The sequence below is a fragment of the Sus scrofa genome, chromosome 3 (assembly GCF_054392235.1).
Source record: "Sus scrofa isolate SSC_HxYL_T2T_F1_AM1 chromosome 3, Sscrofa_HxYL_maternal_Yorkshire_Landrace_v2.0, whole genome shotgun sequence".
In the NCBI taxonomy this organism is placed as follows: Eukaryota; Metazoa; Chordata; class Mammalia; order Artiodactyla; family Suidae; genus Sus; species Sus scrofa.
In genome coordinates this window covers 92645977-92660171 of record NC_139385.1, presented here as the reverse complement: position 1 = coordinate 92660171, position 14195 = coordinate 92645977, and the positions used below count along the sequence as shown (strand labels likewise).

At 36.1% G+C, this 14195-nt stretch overlaps 1 protein-coding gene and 1 long non-coding RNA gene across 13 annotated transcripts in view; both read right to left on the bottom strand.

Moving 5' to 3' along the window:
- Window positions 1–14195, bottom strand: part of LOC146404771 (uncharacterized) — a 1009186-nt gene that overhangs the window by 218221 nt on the left and 776770 nt on the right. The gene's annotated exons all lie outside the window — the stretch shown is intronic.
- USP34 (ubiquitin specific peptidase 34) overlaps window positions 1–14195 on the bottom strand; it is a 256731-nt gene that overhangs the window by 103296 nt on the left and 139240 nt on the right. For all 12 annotated transcript variants that reach the window (XR_014841823.1, XM_085019077.1, XM_021087501.2 and 9 more), the window contains 6 exons: window positions 8316–8416; window positions 7899–8108; window positions 5066–5191; window positions 3007–3129; window positions 2208–2291; window positions 1354–1440 (listed from right to left, as the gene is read on the bottom strand). Coding sequence is in view for 11 of the 12 variants with exons in the window: in XM_085019077.1 (XP_084875203.1) it covers window positions 1354–1440; window positions 2208–2291; window positions 3007–3129; window positions 5066–5191; window positions 7899–8108; window positions 8316–8416 (731 nt within the window). In the remaining variant the exon portion in view is untranslated. The remainder of the gene's footprint in view (window positions 1–1353; window positions 1441–2207; window positions 2292–3006; window positions 3130–5065; window positions 5192–7898; window positions 8109–8315; window positions 8417–14195) is intronic.

The following is a 14195-nucleotide window of genomic DNA, read 5'->3' as shown; positions in this document are numbered from 1 at the left end:
ACTCCAGTAATATGTTTTTAAAGTGTACTTTTGTTTGTTAATCTTTTGGACATAGCACCATTTGACAGCAATCAGGAGCATCAGATTTCTAGGTTCTAAGGTAATTCCAAAAAAAAGGTACTAAGAGATTAATATTTGAATGTAATGTTAGATAATGTTACTTTTCTTTGCTGGAGGTCAGGAAACGAGCACTCTTTCCATTTAATACAAAACTGGATTATACAGTGTGGTCTAGCACTATGAATTTTTAAATATTCTATGAGCAATTTTACTTTCCTAACATTTATTAAAACAGTGCTTCTTTACATTCACAGTGATAAAGGACCATTTTCTGAAACTTTCATTTTGTTGAGAATCAATAATTTTCTAAAATACTGTAAAAATAATGCAGCGCTATCCAATTGCTGTAAAAATTTCTAAAGGCTTACTCTTATGTTCTATACCTATTTTACTGCAGACCAGTAAAAAATGATCTGGAAATTCGTTTTTCTTTTTAGGGTCACACTCACAACATATGGAAGTTCCAAGGCTTAGGGGTTGAATTGGAGCTGTAGTTGCCAGCCTACATCACAGCCACAGCCACACCTGCGACCTACACCACAGCTTATAGCAACACCGGATTCTTAACCCACTGTGCAAGGCCAGGGATAGAACCTGCATTCTCACAGATACTAGTTGGGTTACAGCTGAGCCACAAAGGGAACTCTTGGAAATAAATTTTTGAGTGGTGCTGATATAAAGGAAGAAATGGTCAAAAAAAACTGAATTAAAGGACATAAAGTTTTTCTTAAAAAGTATCCAAATTTAAAACTATATAAAATGTTAATATATAACTTATCAACCTAAAGGAAAAATGTTTATGAATGACCAGTTTGGAGTCATTAATATTAGCACTTAAAAATTTTGGAGTTTCTGTTGTGACTCAGTGGATTAAGGACTCTATGTCATCTCTGTGAGGATGCAGGTTTGATCCCTGCCCTTGCTCAGTGGGTTAAGGATCCAGCGTTACCATAAGCATATGTTGGAGATGCAGATCAGATTCAGTGCTGCTGTAGCCATGGCGTAGGCCCCAGCTGTGGCTCCTTTTGGACCCCTGGCCTAGGAACGTCTATATGCCGCAGTTGTAGCTGTAAAAAGAGAAAAAATAAACTTTAACAGAGTTAACATGGAGCTCTCTTACCACATAATTAGTTCATCAGACTCCTTATTTTTTCTTAAATTTATCTGTACTGTACACTACACTCTTTTACCACAATAAAGTCTGCAGCAAAAGTTACACTTGCTAATGGGAAATGCAAGTGGCTTATTAGAAAAAAAACATTATAACTGGTCAAAATGTTAATTTTCACTTACCACAGTCCAGGATTCCTGCTCTTTTGGCTCTAGAATTCCAGAATTAAAAATTTCTAATAACTGTTGAAGCCCTCCAGCAGCAACAAACTGTAAGCAATTATGAGAGTAATGTAAGAGAAATAATGTAGTAAAGACCTGCTTTTTGATTCAGTAACTAAATGTGTATGTAAAGAGAAATATATCTTTCCTTTAGGAAATTATTCTTTGATTCAAATAACCAATATAACATCTATAAAATTAAGTATCAACTTTATTTTCAAGAATTTTTTTAAAAAATTCTTGCAAAAATCTGTATATATATATAAAAATATCTTTACATTCCATTAACCACTCAATCTCAGACACTGGGATGTTCTAACACAGCATTCCAATGAAGGGGAAAAAATGTACTAAAAATAGAAGCCCTGGAGTTCCCGTCGTGGCGCAGTGGTTAATGAATCCAACTAGGAACCATGAGGTTGTGGGTTCGATCCTTGGCCTTGCTCAGTGGGTTAAGGATGTGGCATTGCCGTGAGCTGTGGTGTGGGTCGCAGACATGGCTCTGATCCCGTGTTGCTGTGGCTCTGGTGTAAGCCAGTGGCTACAGCTGTGATTAGACCCCTAGCCTTGGAACCTCTATATGCTGCGGGAGCGGCTCAAGAAAAGGCAAAAAGACAAAATAAATGAAATAAATAAAATAGGAGCACCAAAGCATTAAACAATCTCAGTTTATTATTGTGAGTAGAGTAATACATTATTTTTAAACCATGCTTTATTTAAATGATAAGTTTAAAATAGTAATTATGGTACCTACTTTGGAAAATTAGAAATAACTTATTTTTACCAATGCACTATAAAACACATATGGGTCAAACCTTGCAACTCCAGGAATTTTTACTATTTTCCACTTGATCCTCACTTGAATCATCTGAATCTGGATAAAGATCACTATAACTTCCCTGTGGGAATGTCAAAAACAAACAAATAAATAAAGGTGACATCTGGACAAAACTATAATTCAAAAAGATAGATGCACCTCTACATTCACAGCAGCACTATTCACAATAGCCAAGACATGGAAACAATTTAAATGTCCACTGACAGATGCATGGATTAAGAAGATGTGGTACATAAGTAACAATGGAATACTACTTATCCGTAAAAAAAGAATTAAATAATGCCATTTGCAGGAACATGGATGCAACTAGAGATTCTCAAAGTAAGTCAGAGAAAGACAAACACCGTATGACATCACTTACATGTGGAATCTAAAATAGGGCACAAATGAAGCTATTTACAAAACAGAAATAAACTCAGACATTCCAAACAGACTTGTGGTTGCCAAGGGGTAGGAGGGATTAGGAATTTGGGGTTAAAAGATGCACGTTATTACATTTGACTGGATAAGTAATGAGGCCCTACTGCACAGGGAACTATATCCAATCTCTTGAGATAGACCATGATGGAAGATACAGTACAAGAAAGGGAATGTGTATATATGTATGACTGGGTCACTTTGCTGTACAGCAGAAATTTGCACAACATTGTAAATCAATCATACTTTAATTTAAAAAAATAAATAAAGGTGGCAGGAAAATTAAAAGATAATGTACTCCAGAATTTTGTTCCCGAGATAAAACAAACATTTAATGATAATAATGGAAATGCAATTACCGTAGACTCTCTCCTTATTCTTCTGTTAGGTTTTCCCAATGCTTCAATAATTTCCAGTGCATATAACAGCTTATGAGCACTCTTAATTTTGAGCAGTTCTTTCCAATTTGGTGCATCATTATTCTTAAATTAAAAAGAGAAGAACACAAGTTTCTCAAACCAACTTACAGAATACCCTCCAAAATAACTTAAAAGAAACTAACGCTACATTAAAACTTAAATGTTACATATATACTGAAATATATTCAAATAAGTGAAGACTAATTATATATCATTGGTACTAATCATTTGCTTGAAACACCAACTATTCATTAAATTTTTAAAAAATTAATACAAAAACAGGAGTTCCTCTGCAGCTCAGCAAGTTAAAGATCCAGTGTTGTCCACTGACAGATAAATGGATTAAGATGCAGTACATGAATAACAATGGAATTACTGTTATTCCAGTGACTGCTGTGGCCCGGGTCACCGCTGTGGTGCAGGTACTGTCCCTCACCCAGTAACTTCCACATGTCATGGGCATGGCCATAAAAAAAAAAAGAAACTAATACGAAAGCAGTAGCATAGGAAAACATTTTATCTGTTAATCTCCATGACTGCTGAGCTAGTTTACCATCTTCCCAATGAAAAAAAAAATTGCAGCTTAGTTGAATGTATGAACTTTCAAGGATACAGAAGTAATGTGATCTATAACAAATACTTATAAGTGACACCCACCCATTTCAAAAGTCATATATGAATACATAAACTTAAAAATACTGTTCTTTTCTACTCTCAATTTATCAAAGTGTTATTCCCACTTAATGTGCATCCTTGACACCAATATTATTATTTGAGCTATACTGAATCATCAACCACCATTTTCCAGGCCCATCTTCTTCACTTTTAAGTTGTTTTAAACACAGGACCTTGTGAAATCACATAAAACATTCTGAATCATAGATAACTATTAGTATAAAATTAGAACATTATTTTTCCATTAGTTCTATAGGTGCTTTGTTGATAACGCCACAAAAAAAAAAAAAAACCCTCTTTTTATAAAGCTTTTTTTATTTTTTACTTAATTTTTTTGTCTCTTCTAGGGCGGCACCTGTGGCATTTGGTGGTTCCCAGGCTAGGGTTCTAATCAGAGCTGTAGCCGCTGACCTACACCAGAGCCACAGCAACATGGGATCCAAGCCATGTCTGTGACCTACACCACAGCTCACAGCAACACCGGATCCTTAACCCACTGAGCGAGGTCAGGGATTGAACCTGCAACCTCATGATTCCTAGTCAGATTTGTTAAACACTGAGCCACGATGGGAACTCCTAAAGCTTTCTTAAAAATTTTTTTTAATTTTAACAGACATCTTTACAAAGATATCTAACACTTAATATGTGAACTCAAGCCTCTGGGGAATATTAATAGCTACATATTAAATTTCTTTGCCTCATTTCCCCCTAATTCTATCAGTTGACTTATATAAACATTTAAAACAAGCACTGATACAATGCCATTAAACCATAGTGTATTTTCCCTAAACATTACTTTTTGTTGTAAAAAAACAAAGAAATATTAGTGTTCTTCCTGTGGCACAATGGGATTGGCTATGTTTCTGGAGCTCTGGGGCACAGGTTCGATCCCCAGATCGGCATGCAGTAGATCAGGGATCCAGTGTTGCTGCAACTGTGGCATAGTTGACCAGCACAGCTCAGATCCAATCCCTGGCCTGGCAACTCCGTATGCCGTGGAGTGGCCAAAAAAGACAAAAGGAAAAAAAAAAAAAAAAAAGGCAATATTCACAACATTTAATATGAAGAAACACTAATATAAAGGCTAATATTAATTCATAATTTTCTAAAGATAATTTTAGCAAACATCTTGCCTTATATTTAGCCCCTATCATTCAGCCTCACAAATAAATATATGAACATTAAAAAACACTAGCACTTTTTAACCTATTAAGTGGGCAAAATTTTACTGAGGTTACAGGTTAACAAGTAATATCATTCACTGCCAGGAGGAATGTAAACTAGTACCATCCTCCAAGAGAGTAAAAGGATCCTGTGAACTTACCTGTTCATCTGAGATATTCTGGAATGCCATCAACATGTTAGGACATGTAGGAAGAAGCATCAGTAGCTCCCACACACGCCTAGAGAGGTTTTCTGCATGAAGATGAAGTTCTTCACATCTTAAGCTCTATATAAATGAGAACACCTGCTTATTAAGACATCAGGGTTTTTTAAAAAAAAAGTTTGAATAAAATCACTATCAAATTTAATATTTAAAAATCTTACTTTAAAATTGAGAATAAGTCATCTGTTACACAGTAAATACTATGTAACAATAAATAGTTATGTCAAAGTGGTGGTTTTTCAACGTGTTATTGAACACTCTTCTGTTAAAAAAAAAGTGACCTGCAAGTCTGGCCACTTTCCTCAGAAAAACTTTTCAAACAAAAGTAAAAATGTCTGCTTTATAAAGCCATCCAAGTAAATTTCTATTTCCTTTTTGTAGGTTCCTATTCTACGAATGCCAAAGGAATCATCTTTATATCTACAAAAAATAATTTAGTTCTTTTTGTATAATGGTATAAAGCTAAAGGCAAGAAAATCTTAAGAGATGGCCTTTCAAGGTAAACTTTGCTTTTCACAACCCTGATGAAGAAAGAGAAGCAACTCACTATCTAATACTTTTAGTTTAGTAGGGGACACGGCACTTAAAAGTTCTTCAGTAAAATATAATTCATTCCTTTGAAAACATCCTGTGTAAAAGGGGGAGGGGAGGGGACTGAACTCTATGCAAAAAGGAATTTAAAGGGGAAAAAAGTCTCCCAAGTGTAATTAACTGTGTTCTGTGTTACGACTGAAAGGCCCTACTATATGGGACATACACAGTGAAGATCTTTTACTTTTTGGGTAATCTTATTCAAGACTGAATCAGTCTTACTTGCAAAACAAAGAAACCTCACAGCACCAATAGCATACTTGTCACAAAGTTCAAAATGACTGCTTTCTCTCTTGTTTAGGCCTTACATGGATAATTATAATGGCCTACTAATTGGTCCTCCTACCTCTGGTCTTTGTTTTCTCAAATATAATCCTCCACCACTTACACCTAAACTTCGTTTCTACAAGTCCAGAAAAGATCTCAGTTTGTTGCTTTAAAACATTCCATAATAATAGCAATCCATTTTACAAAGAATAAAAACCTCTTAGGGTCTTTTGTTGCATAGATTACAATCTCCCTTTCAGTCCTTATATCTGAATTACATTATACTCACTCTCCCAGTTTTTCAATCATGCATTTACTTTTCTGTGACTCTATAGTGCTCTCTTCCCTCTTTATCAGTAGCTAGACCTAATTTAAACAACTCTGCTTCTGCAGAAATCTTCCCCAAATTTTTGTTTCCTATGTTCCTCATAACACACTGCAGAACACTAGCATCCTCCTGGAAAACTGAGGAATTCTTAAAATTATCTTTCTTTTAAACTGGCAATACAGTGCTAACATGAAGTAAAAGGTCATTAAGCATTTAAGGCATAAAATTTAAAAGGTGAGGAATTGGAAGTTCCTGGACATCCTTTACTGATTATTCTGCTTGAACAAAAGGCAGGTTTCTAAGGAAGAGTGAACCACCACAAGAGAAAGTAGGTCATTGGGAACAGACGTCTCAATTTGGTCATTCATGACCAACCATATTTTAGAAACATAGAAAGAAGCTACTTAACATTCTTGGGAAAGAAAGAACAGTTAGCTTAACATAAGGAAAGTCACCACTATTTTATTTGCCACTCAATCTCAAAACTAATGATTCTTCCAAGAAAGAGTTGATGGTGCCCTGAAACAGAATTGAGGCAGTGGAAATAAATTAAGCGGACAACAGGTCAAAATAATATCACTTGGTGGTGGACTGCATTAGGAATGGGGATGGACTAGGCTTCAAAAGCAGGAAAACAGAGATGGAGGCCAGATTTCTGGCTTGGGCAACTAGGAGATTCCACTTGAGATGAAAAAGAATGGATGCCTGTGGAACGTAAGTGGAATCGTCAAGTAAGCAACGGGATATACGAGTCTGGAACTCAGAGAACAGGTTTGGGCTGGGGAAGTAAGTTTGTAGGTTATCACTAAAAAAAGGTGTATTAAAGTCAATTCTTCCTTGGACTAGTGCATCAGGTTACTACTGCTTTTTCTGTTCTTACAAAACAAACCTATTACCTTCAAAATAAAAAGACATTAGTCTCTCCCTCTGCTTAAAATACTTCAAATGTCATCTACTTTACTCTGAGTAAACTGGAAACAGCTTGCAATGGCCAGTTTGGATCTGCTTACCTTTTCAATCTCATTCCTCTCACGTCACTCTCCCATTATCTTCCACACTCTACTTACTAGCAGCTCTCTAACAATTCCCAGACCTGCCTACGGAAGCCCTAAATACCAAGGGCTTCAGGAATCAGTTTACTCTATCCAGATCATTCCTCATTCTCTTCTTTTAGTAAACTCCCTTTCATCCTTGAAAATCAAATTACATATGGTCTCCCCCAGAGAAAACCTTCCCTGATCAAATATATAAATAAGTCTCTATCATCTGTTCCCAATAATAGCACGTCATGTTCATGTTTCATGTTTGTGTTTCATTCATAGCAGCTATCTCTACCTGAAACTATTCATCTGTTAGGCATGTCCATTAACTCTTCCCCACAGAAGTCAGTGAAGGCTGAAACTGTGCCTATTTTGATCCTTGTAAAATAACACTTAAAATTGTAGCCTGGGATGTTAGGCACTTAAACAGTTAATGAATGAATACATGGGTTCCTAGACTTTATTGCTTTTAAGAGATTATTGAGAAAATTATTTTCTACTCAATAGAAGATAAGATTTTGTGAAAACGAAATGACAGAGTCACCTCACTATCTTCGACTGCCACTTTTCCTGAAGGTGGTTTAAATGATGCAAGCATCTCTAATAAATCAAAAAGAGTAGTTAAATGAGGTTCTTGTAAAAGCAAAAGCATCGGAATGTTGTCCTTCTGAGGGGGTGGCAGGCAAGATGCTGGCAGCTGAACACCTTCCCCTTTCCGTTCTCTCCGTGGTGCACCCAAAGAAACAAATACCATCTATAAAAACAAGCAAGAGGGGAAAAATCAACATATAATTAGACATATCAAGTTTTCGGTTTAATAAACCTAAGCAGAAAATTATTTCCCTGACAATGCTAATATAACAAAGGCAATGACAACTATTTTAGAACCATATCTTCAATTACATAACTATGACCATAACAGTCAATAGATAATTAAAACTCAAACCACATTTATGTGTACCTGCATATCCTTAAAACCAAGCTCGTGAAGTGCTTTCTCATCATAGTCTGTTGTTAACTCATGTCCAGATGAAATCATCCTCACAGGTCCCATAAGGCCTCCTTTAAAACAGTAGAAAATTTAAGTGAACATTTTTATAATACTTAACTTATTTGGTGACATGAGTATATGGTTATAGCAATTAATTCCACTGGGCGTTACGCTTAAATATAACTCTTGAGCAAAGTATAAATAGTGTTAAGCATGCTTCCTGAGCTATTTTCTGTTGTCTGGGTTTAGCTTCAGGCAGTAAACATTGCAAGAAAATCCTCCTTTAGCACCTGCCTAATTAGATCAATTCCTGCTTGCTTAATAGTATAAAAAATTTTACGATTAAAAAACCCTATGGAGCTTTCTGGGAACCTGCAACATTTCCCCTCAGCAATACATGGAGTAGGAACAGATTCATTAATGCCACAGTTCACAAGTTACCAGTATCTATTCATAATGATCAGAGTTCTCTCTTTGCTGTTACTGCCCATCAAAACGAAATAAGATAGATTATAGGGAAGAAAAAAACACAGTTCTGACATGGAAAGAAAAAAGATGAGCTACAACATTCTAGATTATGGTAACTTCAATGAACTCAACAGATTGAGGCAATTCATTTCTAGGCTGCATTAAAGTGCTTTGACTTTGACTTCATTTCCCATCATCATCCCTACCTAAACATGCTTTAGCCACCCAAGTATGTTATTTCGTGAAAGCACCAAGCATATTCCCATCTTGCGGTCCAAGACGTATCTTCCCAGGAATTCACATGGATCATTTCCAGAGTTACTTCAAGCCTTTCATCAAATGTGAGATCTAAAAAGTCCTCCTCAGAGTTCCTGTCATGGCGCAGTGGTTAATGAATCCAACTAGGAACCATAAGGTTGCGGGTTTAATCCCTGGCCTTGCTCAGTGGGTTTAAGGATCTGGCATTGCTGTGAGCTGTGGCATAGGTCACACATACACTCAGATCTGGCATTGCTATGGCTGTGGTATAGATGAGCAGCTACAGCTTCGATTAGACCCCTAGCCTAGGAACCTCCATATGCTGTGGGTGCGGTTCTAGAAAAGGCAAAAAGACAAAGAAAAGAAATAAATAAAAAGTACTCCTCCCAACTAATCAATCTCAGGAGCTTTATCTCATTATCAACCCCTTACTTTGATCTTTCTTTCTTTAAAGCACTTATTAGCATCTGAAAATATATTTAAGTATGTCTCTCCCCGCCTGCAAAAAAAAAAAAAAAAAAAAAAAAGCCCAGCTCCACAAAGGCAGAAATTTTATTATGATCATGGATATATTCCCATCATTAGAACAGCAGGCATTCAAATTAATTACTTTCTTTTTTTTCTTTTGAGGGCCACACCCTCAGCATATGAAGTTCCCAGGCAAGGCGTTGAATCAGAGCTGCAGCTGCCAGCCTGCGCCACAGCCATGGCAACGCCAGACCCCAGCTGCATCTGTGAACTAAGTGGCAGCTTGCAGCAATACCAAATCCTTACTTAACCCAATGAGTGAGGCCAGGAATTGCACCTGCATCCTCATGGATACTAGTCAGGTTCTTAATCTGCTGAACCACAGTGGGAACTCTCAAATTATTTACTGTTTAACCCATGAAAAAATTTTAAAGAAAATGCTTGACTAAGGAAGAAAATTGAGCACAATGATTATATATCTGATGAATAAATGAAACTCAAATATTGTTAAATTTCATTAACTTAATGTAGGAAAATTCCATTGGACCGGCATTACAACAGCTATTTTCAGGAAGAAAAGGACTACTGCTTTCCATAAAGACAAATAACATTTAACAATTATCTTTTCCCTCCATTCACATAAAAAACTCTATCAGAAAATATTTCAAACACAGGGAAGGAAAATGAGTTCTTCCAGTAAGATTCATTTCAGTAATTTTCCTTAAGCGTAACCATCATATAGCTAAGTGTTGTGTAGCAAAATCTACGACTGTTTCCTTTCTCATTATTTCTAAGACTAGAAACCCTGACCTCGGCCTCGCAATGGTTTGACAAATATCCAATCCTATTTCTTCTGAATTTTCCTAGAGTTTATTGTGTGTGCATGTGTGTAAAAAATACTTTAAATTCATCCTGAATATTAGAAACAGGTTTTTTCTTTCTTCCCCTAAACATGTCATACAAGACTACTTCTTTGTTATCTATTGCTATTTACTTAACAATTCAACAGATCATATTAGTTTTTAAATGTATAATAGAACATTTATTCATTTATTACTCTTTTGAATTTTCCTCTCAGAACTTGTTATTTTTTAGTTTACTCACAATTATTAAGAGTAATTTTATCCAATTTAAAATAAAAATTCATTCAGATTGAGGTAACATATTAAGAAAGAAATTAACATTGCATCTCTACAACAGAGATGTACAACAACATGCTAGATATTACCACTTTTTCAAGTGTTTGTATATGTCTCAAAAAGTTTTATTCTCATCATTCCTCAAAGACCTCACATTAAGAGAAACCTAATTAAATTTTTTATATTGCTACAAAGCACTTGGTTTCTTTTTTTCATTCTGTTTTTTAGGGCTGTACCTGTGGCATATGGAAGTTCCCAGGCTAGGGGTTGAATCAGAGCTACAGCTGCTGGCCTATACCACGGCCACAGCAACACAGGATCTAAGCTGTGTCTGTGACCTACACCACAGCTCAGGGCATCGCAGGATCCTTAACCCACTGTGCTAGGCCAGGGATCAAACCTGCATCCTCGTGGATACCAGTTGAGTTGTTTCCGTTGAGTCGCAACAGGAACTCTCACTTGATTTATTTCCTATTCTTCATTATATTACCAACAAATTATGAGTTCCCGCTTATGATACTAATGTTTTATCCATTATTTCATGCAATAAAAAATTAGTGCTTAAGAAAAAAAATGGGCTACTACATGAACAGAAATTTTATACTAAACTTTTAATACTTTGACAGATTTTTATTAAATTACATCTTTATTGAGATAATCTTATACAATCTATGATTGTTGATCCTTTTATAATAGTGACATGAAATATCCTTAGTGAAAATGGCTTGCCAAAAGTTCCCATTATGGCTCATCAGGTTAAGAACCTAACTAGTATCCATGAGGATTCAGGTTTGATCCATGGCCTTGTTCAGTGGGTTAAGGATCCGGCATTGCTGCAGATGTGGCTCAGATCTGGCATTGCTGTGGCTGTGGTGTAGGCCAGCAGCTGCAGCTCTGATTTGATCCCTAGCCTGGGAACTTCTGTATGTCGCAGGTGAGACTCTAAAAAGAAAAAAAAAAGGGTTGCTAAAATAGTATCGAGTTGATTTACTTCCTAGTTTGTTAGATACCCTAAACATGGATGACTTTGTTTTAAAATAACTTAGATTGCTAGTAGTTTAGATTTTGGGTATGTGAGATATGTCTATACATTGTGTACATAACATTACCTTCCAATTATAATGGTTGAATTGATTTTTATAGTTAACTGAAATTTTTACAGTTGAATTGATTTTCACAGCTTTCTATCTTCTACTACATTTTTCCTTTTTGGCTTTTTAGGGCCGCACATGTGGCATACTGAGGTTCCCAGGCTGGGAGTTGAATCAGAGCTGTAGCAGTTGGCCTAAGTCACAACCACAGCACCATTAGATCTGAGCCATGTCTGTGACCTACAGCACAGCTCATGGCAATGCCAGATCCTTAACCCACTGAGGGAGGCCAGGGATCAAACCCGTGTCTTCATGAATACTGGTCAGATTCATTTCTGCTGAGCCACAATGGCAACTCCTATCGTCTACTGCTTTTGAGAGTATCTTTTGAACTCCTGAATTCTTAAATGAATTCTTAAATGAACTCTTGAAATCTTAAATAAATTGCTTGTTTCTTAACAGTTCTGGAAAAAGTTACTGCCTTAAAGAATGTTAAACGCTCTTTTTTTTTTTTTTTTTGTCTTTTTAGGGCCGCATCTGCAGCATATGGAGGTTCCCAGGCTAGGGGTCTAACCTGAGCTGTAGCCGCTGGCCTACGCTAGAGCCACAGCAACGTCAGATCTGAGCCGTGTCTGCGACCTACACCACAGCACACACCGGATCCTTAACCCACTGATTCAGGCCAGGTATCGAACCCACAACCTCATGGTTCCTAGTCGGATTCGTTAACTACTGAGCCATGACAGGAACTCCAAAAAATGTAAACTCTTAAGGCAATGAATATTTCAAAACAAGAAATCTTAAAAATTCTTAGGTTATGATGATATATTAGACCACACACATCTAATTTTTTACTGTTTGAAACTGTAATAAATTAAAAAATTTTTATAAACATCTGATAGGGAAAAAAAAGAAAGACAATACCAAGTTTTTAAGCTGAAATCCAATGAATTTACAGTAACAGAAAGACCTCAAAAAGTTCTATTTTAAACCAGAGATAAATTTATAACCTATAATCTCATTTATACTGATTTGGAACAGGAATAAGATCACTTATCAAAGGAGGGAAAGAGAAGTGGGAACGAAGTGGGAGAAAGGGAAGGAAGGAGCAAAGAGAGAAGGAAAAGAAAAAAAGAAGAAGAAAATAAAGGAAAGGAGAAAAGGAGAAGAACAGCATCTCAGTGGTCTGTGAGACATTAACAAACAATCTAAGATACATTTAATTAGAGGCCCAGAAATTATGCAGATGAGTAAGGGAAAAGAATACTATGTGAAAAAATACATAATTGCTAACCTTTTTCAAATTTGGTAAATATTATAAATACATGGACCCTTAAGAAGCGCAAACTGCATAAACACAGAGACAAAAACACAAGAAGGCACACAAGTAATCAAACTACTGAAAATCAATTTTAAAGAAAAAATACATAGCCTATTATACATGGAGGTCATTAACAACAAAGACTACTGTATAGCACAGAGAACTGTATTTAGTGGCCTATGATAAAACATAATACAAAAGAATATTTTTTAAAAAAATGTGTCTATATATGTATAATTGAATCACTTCGCTGTTTAGGAGAAATTAGCACAACATCAACTATACTTCAATTTAAGAAATCTTTTAAAACAACCAAGTTACAAAAAATACATTGCTGGGAGTTCCCATTATGGCACAGTGAAAACAAATCTGTGGATTCAATCCCTGGGCTCACTCAGTGGGTTAAGGATCCAGTGTTGTAGTTAGCTGTGGTGTAGGTTGCAGATGAGGATGGAATCCTGCTTTGCTGTGGCTGTGACACAGGCTGCCAGCTGTAGCTCTGATTGAACCCCTAGCCTGGGAACTTCCATATACCGCAGGTGTGGCCCTAAAAAAAGCAAAACAAGCAAGACAAAACAAAACCAACCTAAAACAAAAACAAAAAAACCCCACTGTTTACAAAGGATTAAAGATAGGAAAAACTATAAGCTTTCAGCCAGAAAGTTTGCAAGCCAAATGATAATGGGAAAACTTTTATAAAAAAATTCCTGAAAGAAATTATTTTTTTACTTCAAATTCCAATCTAGTGAAAATTTCCATCAAAAATGAAAGTCAAAACCAGAGTTCCCTGACAGCTTTTCAAGTTTAAGGAGCTAGTGTTGTCACTACTGTGGACTGGGTCACTGCTGTGGCGTTTATTAATGTGGATTTATTAATCCCTGGCCCAAAAACTTTTGTATGCTGCAGGCACAACAGCCCTCCCTCCAAAAAAAAAAAAAGGCAAAACAAACTTCTTTTTCCGACATAAAAAACTTGAGAAAATTCATCACCAGACTTGCAATATAAAAATTTTTTTTTCTTTTTCTGCTGCCCCCACAACATATGGAAGTTCCGGGACCAGGGATCAAGTTTGAGCCACATCAGCAACTTACACCACGTGTACGCC